Genomic DNA, 12,481 nt, shown 5'->3' with positions numbered 1-12,481 from the left:
CTTATCAGAAGAGATGCTTATTTTAGAAGAGGTGGATAAGACTCACAAATTGGATGAGAGCGCACGTTCCCTGGGAGCTACAAAAGCATTTTCAAAATAACTACCTAAATGTGTATTAAAGAAGCAAACATTAAGGCCTTTTTGCTGAGGCTGCAGTCATTTTAGGCTATTCCATCGATGTTGCCCAGGTCTCAAGACAAAGAACATACAAGATCAATCCAGTGTGAGGAAAACAGAGCAGCATCCAGCAGGCAGCTGTAGCGGCTCATTAGAAAGCTCTGTGTCATGTCCAGAGAGAGAACCCCAACCATCTGGGCCAGCCCTGCTGCCCTGAAAATGGCTGTTTCTAGACTTGCTAACACTGGGAAGTGAGTCAAAACTTGGTTTCTATTTTTTCCCCCCACTTTTTCAGAGCAGATAAGGAGTTGATTGTTGTTGGTGTGTGATAAGAGAGGTGATAGAGTATCTGATTGAGGGGAAGGCTCAGAAGAGGTCATGGTAAAACCATAAATAGTGGAAGAGATGTTGGAGAGGGGGAAAAGCTGCTGGTTACCAGAAAATGAGTGAATGAGTAGGATTTGAGGGAGGAAGATATGGAAAATTCTTGGTGGTAGGTGGTGACAGTGGTCAGAAGCCTAGTGTGGCAATCAGAAAAATGAGCAATTGGACACACACTGCGGAGTATGTATGTGACTGATTTAGAGACATAATTGATTCAGACTTTCCAAGAGACAATTGAAGTTTCAGACCTCAGTGGTGAAAAATCAAATTATAAACCCGTGATTTTTTTATTGAAAAAAAAAGAAATGCAAATTTTACATATCAACACAGTTGAAATTTGTTAGAAAGAAGAAAATGGAATGAAAAGAAAAAAAGAGAGAGAGAATAGAGAGCAGAATTCTTCTAACTGCTGCTGCAAATCTATCTGATCCAGAATATGTGTAAAACTTTCACTGCCCCTTCCCTAATTTTAAAGGAATTGCCTTTTAGGTTTTCAGCTGTGCCTTGAGTTTGGGGTTTTCTTGGCTTAAAGAGATACAATTAATTTGTCTGCTGTAGACTTGTTCATGACAGACAAATATAACAAATTATCTTCCATTAAAAAATTGCAGACTTGGGTCAGCTGCCATGTAAATCATTCTGTTTCATTCCCTCCCAAGGGTTCCATCTATCCCCACAAAATAAATTCATGTGTACTAAGTTAGGGTTTTTTTCATGACTAGGCAATATCCCTGTTCCTTAGAAACTTGCAGTTGTTATTTGTCTTCACGAACCTCCCCTTTGAAAATGCCAAATCCTTTAAATTAATGCTTCAGAGGGTCATATTTTGCATTTCATTTGTTGAAAAGACCTTTCATTTATTCAACAATATAAAGCCCCCTGAGGATCAACAACCATGGTATATTATGGAAAAGTGTGCTGTGCTTTCTGTTACTTGGGAGTTGACTACTCACAAGATTGTAACTTCCAACATTCAAAATTTAAAGCATTTTTTTCCATTCTTTTATCATTGCCTTTTTCATTATAAAATACAGCTTTTCTTTTTTTAAATATGACTAGAGACTGCTCTCAGTGATGCCTCTGTCTTCCCTGGTACTGAGCAGATCCCTGGCTGCTTGAAGTAGTGTCTTCAAAAACTTTTGGAGGGTTAATTTTTGGTCAGCATCCAAATTTCTTTGATTCATTGAGAGCTATTTAAATTATCGTGGACTAATTGTATTCAGGTGCCCCTTTCAGAAGGAGTAGCTTTATCCCAGGAAAGCTAGCAGAATTTCACTGGGATTTTAGAGAGAACATCAGTACTTTTGACTGCCCTTAATACCAATTTTATTTAATTAAACAAACACTTTTCTAGAAGCAAACTGGGATTCTTGGAAATAAGCACAGAGCTTTCCTGAGCAGTTAATAATTCCAAGGGGGTAAATGAAAACAACCATGAATAAATGTAAATTGAGTTCATACACTAAACCTAGGGATTCTTGTATCTTGGTCCAATAGTGCAGTTATCTCACTTGCCCCTTTGTTCTTCATTCAGACCATATGGAAAATTAAATACAGTAAGAGCCAGGCCTTGTTTTTTAGTGACATCTAGCACAGAGGAAATGCCCAGGGATGTCAGCCCCACAGTTCTGTCTGATTTACTCCTTAAGAAACACTGAATTAACTCTTTTATTCTTATTATTTACCTGCAGCAACCCACTTAGTTCTTCTGCCTCGGCTCCTGCTGCATAAACATTACACATAGAGTTATTCTGGTGGTGTGGCTGTGTGAATAATTAAGGTCGGTAAGCAGTCAGCCCAGTGTATTTGCACAGTTCTCTCCCACTGTTTTGCCCACAGCCTCCAGATCTGCCTGTGCTCACCCACGTGGCCACAGGTACAGCCGAGTTTCCCAGAATCTGATGTCCTGTACTTTCCACATGCTCTGTAAAAAACAGAGGCATATTCTTTGGTGTCCCCAAGTCACCATGGGAGATTGAACTGCACGCTTATTTCTCCCACCCCAGTGTTTAATAAAAAGCATTTTGATTGACAAAAGCATTTTGATTGCTAAAATGTTACAGGAGAAGGAAAAGTAGTTTTATTTCCTGGGATTCCTTTGAGGTTTATCTTTGCTTCTGGCAGGGGGGCACAGGGGAGGAGGGGTAGTTTTAGCATTTAGCTCAGCCTAGACAGTGAAAAGACTATCATATCAGTCTGTATCTTTATGTCTCCAGTCCCCTTCACATTCTGGTGTCACAGCCTCAGCTTGCACTGTTTGGATTCGTAGCATTGCACTAACATGTTTCTAAGGTTAGAAAAGAATTCAGTGTTCAGCAAAATTTTAAATGAAAATCCTTTCTTTTCACATTAGATTTAGTAAATCCCTTCCCTTTTACAAAAGAGAAATCTGGGCCTAACCTATTATGACAGCATTTCTGAGTTTTTCACCTGCAAAGGTTTTTGTGTTTTATAAATCTAATTAACTGTAATAAGAAAATAATAGGACATAATGTTTGTTTTACAAGGTGATTGATCTCTTGGCAGCCTGGCAGACTCTTTTATTGATCGGTTGGTGGATAATGTTAGAGTGGATATGTCCTGGAGGAGAATAGCTGATACCTAAATCCATATGTGACAGATTACCATCTGTGTTGGAAGACAGGTTTCTTCATGAAATTGCGAAGATAACAGGTGAAAATTGAGAAAGTGACATGAGGGAAATGTGTTGAAACCTGCCTCAACCTTTCCATGCTCTAAGAGCATTTACACAAAGCTCTCTATTTTGTGGGCAGCCTGTTTTCAGGATGAGGGAGATTAAATTTTAATTACATTCATTCCTGTCTGCCCAGTCTAGATTTAATCCTGTTAATTAGGAAAATGCCTTGTCCCACAACCCAGCCATAAAGCTAATTAAACAGAGAGAATCTTCATTTGCTACTTAGTGGAACTTCAGTTCAGTAATGACTATCATACTTTACAGTTAATTAGCACTGTGGGAGGGAAAATGAGGATGTTGTTGAAGCACAGAACTCAAATTAGAGGTGCTATAATATATGCTTTATTTCATTTTGTAGCTATCTGATGCAGGCAAGTTGCACACTATTCTACCTGCATCTGTTTCACATTTGTTAAAGAAGAATTAATTAAATGCATCTCTCCTGCAGAAGTGTTGTGTAGATTTAATGTAATGAAAAAAATGTGCTGCTGTCCTTTGTAATCCTCAAGTGGAAGGTATTGCATAAATAGAATTATTCCTCCCTGAAACATGCAAGAGGCAATGAACTGTGCAGTTTCAGGTGGAATGGTGGTACCAATTGTACCTCCTAAAGTAAACGTGGCCCTAACAGTCCTGCAGGCATTCACAAAATCTTCCAGTGCAAAGCACTGCCAGCAAAGAACCTGCTGCTGGATCAAACCATTCTGAAGCCCAGACCAGAAATTTAAAACAACTGGAATTTGACTTTAAAATTTTGACAACAAATGACTTGGATTCATTTACACTTTGTTCCATAATAGTGCATTTTAAAGTATTGGCCCTGAAAATACTAAGTGATAATTACCAATCCCCAATTTTGCAAGTGAAGTAAAGCAGCCCAAATGTTGGATAAATCCATTGTAAAACTGGAAGTAGGACTTCCAACTCCCTGGAAACTAACCCCACAGTATCTGGCTTGATGCTTCTGGATGGAACAGCAGAGCCTGTGTTCTACTTTGATTTGGATTTTCTCATAGTGGCACTGATCCAATGAATTTGGGGATATGAAATTGTCTTTCTACCTTAATGAGATATCCCTCGCATGCCTTATTTAAGATGCTATTCAATATTACATTAAGAGTATTGCAAGTGGAGCCTGGGAGCTTCTGCTTATGCTAATCCTGAGTTTACAAGTTTTATTGAGAAGTGGCAGGCAAATACCAAAACAATTTCAGTCTGAGAATTGGTGGCTCTGTAATATTTGTAACATAGAACAGCATGCAGTACAGGGTGTTTTGTGCAAGCCTGTGCTGATTGGCACCCCAGGGTAACCTGCTGAGTTGTACACTGAGCTTGGATTCAAGTGTGAATGAGTTAGTTATTATTTCTGTTACTCTATTTCCCCACCTCCAGCATGGGGTTAAAAAGTTTTGTGGCTGCTTTATACTTTGTGGTCTGTGGGCAGCAGGGAACTAATATCTGTGTCAACAAGGTAACACTAGTTCAAATTTTTAGGGGACAGTGGTGATTTGTAAAACCACGAGGAAAAGCAAGGGAAAATTAGGAAATCAGGGAACAAAAAGAACTAGCAAACCAGCCCACCTTGCAGAAAATGTATTTATATTGATGACCAGTGTATACTGGTAATAGCATTACTAATTCTAACACACTGGCTTTCATTATTAAAAACAAGTTTATGAAGTTTCAGTAATTATTTTAGATTGATCTGGGAGTATATTCTTTTCCTGGAGCTAGGTAGCATTTTAAATCTACAAAGGATTAGGCAGACACAATCAGTTCAAATATTTGTCCAGCCTTTGAAAGGAGGATCCTCACTTCCGCCTGTGATGAGGCTCTGGAAATCTCCATCTCCATCATTGTTCAGCAGCTAAGTGAAGATTGCATGTTGATTACCTTTTCAGTTGCCTTTAAGCAGCTTATGTGAAATGTTAAGTTCTAAGTTACCTAAAATCCCTACTTTTTAATTTGTTCCCTGGCTTGTATGCAGCGAGGCAAATCTCTGTGTGTTTATATGTGCACCCACAAGTCCATACATGCACCCTGATCAGAACCAGCCCCTTCCAAATACGAACTGCACTGAGCAGAGCTTAAAAATGGTGCAAGAGAACAGGAGCAGGCATTCCCATTAATCTTCACAAGATCATGAAAAGAAAAATAACAGTCTGCCTGCTTAGCCAAGTCAAATTGTAGCTATGAACTTAGCACAAAGCATCTGAGTTTCTGTACTTTTATTTAAAACTGATTCCACTGCCTCCCTCACATTTTGAGATCCTCAGAAAAAACAGGATAATCTATTATTACGGGTTAATATACTTACTATAATAATTGTAATCTAGGGTTTATTTTGTTTTGTTTTGGTTTTTTATTTACAAACCCAGGATTCATTCCTGGGTTCACATGGGCACGCAGCTTTTGTGGTGGTGTTGCTGAGCTCCATCTCCAGACAAATATTTGCAATTCGGGTTTTTTCCTTCAGATATTACAACTTTAAAAAAGGTGTTAGTTTCCTTGTTGCAAATCTTTGCTTTGCTTTTGTTTGTATTTAATTGTTTGGGAATTGAATGCACCATTTTCAGAGCTCACAGGAGGCTTGAGTGCTGAGTTGCTTGTTACACCATACCTTCATCTGACAGTTTTGACCATAATTTTCAATGCTTCTGTGGCTTCTCACTGGCCTGTATTTTCATATCTGCATGTGTCCCATTTTGGTATTTTGTAGCAGATCATCAGCTTGTATGAACAAGATGCCATTTAACAATATTGACTCACTGCATTGGGAGAATGGGGTTTATTCCCAAGGCACTGAAAGCCCATCAGACCTCCCAGTCTGAAATGACTTTCACAGTTGCATCAGGGCATTTTATGTACTTCCCCCTACGGAGGAAATACAGTTCTTTACATCCTTCTGCATTTCTGAGTATAAAGGGGAGCAGAGCCTGTGGGAAGTTGGAGCTATTTTTCTGCAACCTGCATCTTTAGGAGCCACTTAAGAGCTATGTTTGAAGACAGCAGGTTTATGGCTGCTCCACAGACAGTCCCAATAATAATAGGGAAATATTTGACTAAATAATGTCAAAGCTGGTAGACACACCACAATGGGTTTCCACTGTGTAGTTTTGCCCAACATGAGAGGCAGACACACTTACCCTCTGTGAAGTTCAAAGAGGCACTTGATGAAATTGGGTACCAGTGAGTTTAAATATAAATGGGGCCTCACCTTCTCAAGCAGTGGAATAATTTATTTTCACATGGCTCATAACACAAATTATTTATAGCCAAGGAAAGAAAAATAGTAGGTATACAGACTTTTTGCAATTTCTCTGAACCCGTTATACATGATACATACAGTTGGATACTGCTCTCTTCCAAGTGAAATGCAGCAATGTGCTGCTCTCCACAGAGTGAAATAATTTTTACATGCCCTGTCAGTCTCGCTATGGCCATGGAAAGAAATACAGTGAAAGCAGAGACATTGGCACTGTTTATGTTATTTAGAATGTTTTTGCAGCTAACAGTTTTGACCTCTATTCTGTTTTGATGGTCCCTGTTTTAAAAGGTCATGTCATGTTTTCCAGTTAGAAGAAATGAAAAAATACTTTCTTTTCCTGTGGACTCTCCCAAGTTTTACTTTGATCCTTGTTCAGAATTATTCCAAAGAATTGCTGGTGTAAAGCTAATATGCTGCATTTTCAGTGGAATTACAGTTATTAACAGCCTAAATTCTGCACTCTAATGCCAGTAGGGTTTCATTTTTGCCCCTTTTGGTCGTGAAAGACACAGAAAAGAGACTGGAACTTGGAATTTAACATGTGAAATCCAGGGGCCATCATTTAAAACAGCAATCGTTACTCCAGAACAGTGTTTGACAGGCTGCAAGTAATTTCTACTTCAAGCAGTCTCAGGCAGCAGAGTAGCCCAAAAGTGATGTTGTTCTTACCATGAGTAAAAGATACTTTCTTCATGATGGATGGCTGTTTTGTGCATTTACGATGCATAACGTATTAGTAGTTTTAATTCACAATTCCATTTGTCCCACAGTTTTGTCAGGGCAAGTTAAACTGTAGTTAGGTACACCTGTGCTCTGCTAAAGGATGGGACCTTTTGTGGTAGTCCATCCTAACACCCACACCACAGTCCCAGTTGCACATTAGGGGGCTGAGAGGAATCACTTCTACAAAAGGAAATGCCAGGCTGCAGGAACTGGGCCAAAAATTCTTACATTTTCACTGCCAGTCTTGTGCAGATGATCACAGCTGAAACCAAAAGGCTTGCTGGCTGCCTCCAGTCTCGTGGTGTTACAAAGAGTGACCCTCAATGTGTTCTTCACCAGATCTATCAGGTTGGGAGCCCAGAATTATCTGTTGTTGCCCAGCCAAATGCCAGAACTGGAGCACCCCAGACAACAAACAGACTCCTGATTTTGGGGCACTTTGAGAACTTTGTTACCTGAGACACAAAGACGTGAGCTGGCTTTGCACAAAGCACTCAGGGCATTCCACAGCTACTGCCTACAATTTACCCTCATTCTTTTAATTGGGTTGAAAGCAAAAGCCACTCCTCTGCAGAACCAGACACAAAAGTAATAAGCAGCAATATTAGTTCAGAGGGTCTGAGAACAAATTTCCCATCTCCTTTGCAAAAGTGCAACTCATAAGAAAATCTTTATAACAGTATACATTGATCTTGCTTATTTGAGCCCTGGACATAATTCTGTCAGTGCGTGTGCAACAAAGTGCTCTTTAGAAATGATGGCTGAATTTGCCTCTCAGCTCTTCAAATTTTTAGATTTACCACCTCACTTCTCTTGCTGCTGTTTATATTTTACATGCAGAAATGTGGGAAGCACATGCCACTTTCCCATGTTGGAATTATATGTTTCCAAAAATTAATTAATTACTTTCACTAAGAATCCTCCTAAATTCAAAAATTTTTAAAGCATGCCCTTCATTCTCTATCATCTTGCTGGTTTTGATAAATTCCCATCTTCATGAATTAGACCTAGGCATTTAGATTTGCTTCTTGCAAGATTTGTTTTTTAAATGGCCAGCTGTTACCTCAAAGTTTCAAAGATCTTATAGCAAGAAGCTTTTCAAAAGGAAACATTGCTCTCCATTTAGTTCCCTGAAAGATCTTATTTTCAGTTCCAGAAGTGGGAAGGCAAGGCTCAATGTCATATTACTTCTTCACTGTATGCATTCATAAAAAGAGCTATTTTTTGGTACTGTTCTTCTCCTGAAAAATAATAAAAGTGCTTTCTTTCCTCTTTTTCAAATAAACATAGATCCATGGTTTTATAATTGGGGGAGGATGGAAAGATACCCTGTATTTCAAATGAGGTTTTGTGGTCTGTTATATACTTACTTCACAACCTTTTATGGATTGGAAAAGGGATTAATCATTCCAGATCTTCAGCACCTTTGGGAGAAGTTAAAAGGAGAGGGAAGTAGAATCATCAGTATGAAATTCAGAACAGAGGCCTTATCAAAAGTTCATCAGTCCACTTCATAATCACTGTTTGAAGTAAGAGCCATTGATCTGTCCTTCATACATACACATGTGTGTATATGTATATAAATATATATGACTTTCAAATACAGGCAATAGGTGCTCTGTCTTCAGGATAACTGAAGAAGCAACATTTCACATGCACTCAGAGTTAGTTCCTTTTCTGCTACACCAAGTGAGAGAAGTTTGATACATGAAAATGGGTGACGCTCTGTGTCACTGTGTGACTGAATAATGAGCGAAATAACATATAATGTTCATTCTGAGAAAATGTATCCTTGCATTTGTTTGTGCAAGGATGATGGAAGTATTTCTTCAGAATTCAAGTATCTTTTACTTCATGTTTGTTATTCAATTTTTTGTGTGTTCTTATGTTTTGTTAGTTGCTATGCACAGTAAAATGATCCATGTGATTCCCAGGTTGAAGTCTGCTGTCAGGCAGAGCACTCCATCAACAGAGAAGCTTCCCTGAATGTTCCCTAACACCAGAGTACCTCAGCTTGGGTCATCTGTTGCTTCCAATTCTGAGAAACACCTCTATCTCCTGAACAGCTCAGCCCATAGCTCTCCTTGTAAGCTTTGTGAGATAGGTCTGGAAAGGGACACATCTGACCAGCCTGGTTCCTGACAGGGACAGCAGCCTCCTTGGGGATCTGAGCATTCCTGTATTCCTGCCCTAAATGACTGAATTGCTGTCACAAATGAAATTTTTGCTATCATGAACTAAATCTGTGCTGTTCATTCTTTGCAGATATTGATGAGTGTTTGGTAAATAATGGTGGCTGTGACCATTTCTGCCGAAACACGGTTGGCAGCTTTGAGTGCAGCTGCCAGAAAGGCTATAAACTGCTCACAGATGAAAGGACCTGCCAAGGTAATACCTCATTAACCTTACTCCTCATATAATGAGAATATTATTTCCAGTGGATTTTTTGTTGTTGTTGTTTTTATACTTAAGTAATTTGTACTGCAGATTTTAATTGTATTGTCATAAGAAGTAAGATTAGAAAACACCTGTGAGATCTCTGTTTTCTGAGGTGGGATTAGAAGATTATTGGAAATGTCTTGTTTCAATGTTTTTAGTAGTAGGAATGCCAGTGTCCTGTTGAAGTGTAAAAATCCAAGTGGTGTAGTGGAATAGCCTCAGGCAGAGAGTCTTATGTTCAAATCCTCTCATTTGCTATGATCTGAATGGGACAGAAGCTTATCTTATTTAGACCAGAGTCATCCAGAGTAACTGACTGTAATACAGCATTTGCAAGATTAGAATTTAAAAAAATGGGTTTAATTTGTGAGCTCACCTTTGCCTGAGAGAAACCATTTATGAAGGGATAATGGTGGCATTTTGTGGGAATTCAAATGAAGCATGTTTTATATTGTTTGCTCTGTGTGTCATGATTTGTTACCTAAGTCATGTGATGTTAGGTATTCTGTGACTGATTAGGTAGTACATTTCCAAGTACTGACCATGTACCTTTCGAGAAATGACATTTAAACTCTGTATCTTTACTTTTTAAAATACTCATAGAAAAGGCTAGAAAGATGGGCATGCATCAATAGAGAGAGAAAGGGAAGGATGACGTATTCAATTAAAATTTTGCACAGAAAATGCCATTTTATTAATACATGATTATTTGCATGGGTTTTGAATAAGTAAAAGTTATTAAGTCCAAAACAACATTATTATTTTAGATCTTTTTGTTTATCCACAAAGGAGAAACCACAATCTGAAGATATATGTGTCATTCAGAATTTTTCCATTGCTTCTCATTGGTACTTCCATCCATCATTTGAGAAGCCACCTCCTGACTCTGTGATTAGACACAAAGGAGTTAGTGAAACTTTGGTTTTAAGCTGGACAGGATGGGAAGAACTGAGATTAGCAGAGCTCATGCCACATGATTAAGCAGAAATAACACTGTAGGATCATGTCAGACATGGGGAAGTTGCCAGGTTTTGATTTACCTGCTAAAACAGGGACAGAATATTAAAAAGAAACGTTCCCTTCATTATTTATTTAGAAATGGTTGGGAAGACCTTGTTCATGAATTTCATGTGTGATGACATGGTTCCACTGTAGTATCAGTCAGAGGTTTCACCATTGAACTAATTGTTATTACACCATGGAAAAACTCGAGAAAAGTTAGGCAAGAGCTGGTGCAGAATTTATTTGTTCATTATGCAGAGGATTAATAGCTGTAAAAGCTCCATGTAAATAATCAGGTTTCTGTAATGATAGTGAGAATCTAGAAGCAGCTCTGTAGATGCTATTTGTGTGAGTTTTGTTTCTTCACGTGCCAGAGCTCCAGAATGAGAGAGCCACCAGTAACAATACACACCATGCAAGGACTAAAGCAGGAGCTGGTGTTCTCCCCCTCATGTGATCAGATACGGAAGTATAACCATGGTCTGGGCATCCTGCTTTTCCCATTGTCAGTGAGGAAGGGCAGGCAATCCATCTTGCCTCTACATGATACACTGATTGATAAACTGTAGCTTATCTGTTGCTGTAAAAGATAGATTAGTGCAAGCCCTGAGAGTTTTTGGGCTGGACAAGTTCCTCCATCCCAGAAACTCTGGTTCTTCATGAAATGGGGAGGGCAAAGTCATTTCCTGTTTAAAGCCTGAGGTATTTGGGCCCCAGCAAACATGGTGTGATGCCTGCTTTGTGGAGAGATCACTGTGATAATTTAGTTCCTGTCTGGTACTTAAGGTGATAATTGGTGACTCATGCAGTCAGTACTAGCCTGCTAATAAAGACAGAAGGAAAGTGAATGCAGAGCAAGAAATTGCTGATGTATGAATCACCTGCACTTTGCTTCTTCCTCTGTGAGAAGAATATAGTCAGGGGAAGTGGTTATAGTTTTTACTGTCAGGTCCATCAGGAAAATATGGTTTGGGGTTAGTGACTCTTTTGGGATATAAATCATCCACATATTGCACATATTGGTTTTTTGTAACAGCTGGTCAACACTGACTGTAAAACATTAATGAGAGATTCAAGGAAATTTATTTTAGGCATATTAGCCTTTCCAAAGAGTGAAACAGAACAGTCTGATTTCTGTTTATAAAAGATGCTGTTGTTCATGTTGCATCTGTTGTTTTGATTCATAATAGAGTTTCCATGATTTATGGTCTTTCTGTCAAAATTGCCCTTCTCTTCTGGTTTTCATTTTTTTAAATAAAGATTTCTTTCAGTTACTAATCAACATGTTTACAAAACACTCATTTAGGACCTTAGGAGTCTGCCTGGTTTGGGACTGGGTCCTGTTTAGTTCAGGTGGCCTCCCAGTGTATAGAGCATTCATCTCCAAACACGTTCATCATTAATATCAGCACAAGGCAATTCTACACATTTCAATATAAAATGTTCCTTCATATTCCCAATGAAATTCTGAAGTTGTCCCACGTCACCTAATTTCCTTCATGTCCTTTCATTTTAGACCTGAGAGCTGACTTTGAGATTACAGGGAAATTGTATCAGTCACAGACTTTGTTCTGGTTGTTTGCAGAGCTCCCACCCCGGTCATACCAAGTGCCTTCCCCACATTCATGCTCTCTGTGAAGAGAAAGTATTTATCTTTCAGTTTTTAGGCAGGAAGGGTGAAGCCAAATATAGCAGCCTGCCTAAGATCACATATATAAATGCCTGGACTGCCCAGAGAACAAATCTCCAATTTTGGTAAATCTGCCTCTGCTCATTTGCCCATAACAAGGTATTCTTTTTCTCTTGTGTTTGTGTTCATATCCTGATATGAGAATTCCTTGATTTTTTCA

The 12,481-nt window shown here is 38.8% G+C and overlaps 1 protein-coding gene across 2 annotated transcripts in view; it reads left to right on the top strand.

Moving 5' to 3' along the window:
• SCUBE1 (signal peptide, CUB domain and EGF like domain containing 1) overlaps nt 1–12,481 on the top strand; it is a 191,003-nt gene that overhangs the window by 137,703 nt on the left and 40,819 nt on the right. For both annotated transcript variants that reach the window (XM_053978276.1, XM_053978277.1), the window contains one exon: nt 9,456–9,578. In XM_053978276.1, coding sequence (XP_053834251.1) covers nt 9,456–9,578 — 123 coding nt within the window. The remainder of the gene's footprint in view (nt 1–9,455; nt 9,579–12,481) is intronic.

The sequence above is a fragment of the Vidua macroura genome, chromosome 5, assembly GCF_024509145.1.
Source record: "Vidua macroura isolate BioBank_ID:100142 chromosome 5, ASM2450914v1, whole genome shotgun sequence".
In the NCBI taxonomy this organism is placed as follows: Eukaryota; Metazoa; Chordata; class Aves; order Passeriformes; family Viduidae; genus Vidua; species Vidua macroura.
The sequence above is the reverse complement of the archived record's forward strand: the minus strand, read 5'-3'. Positions and strand labels throughout refer to the sequence as shown.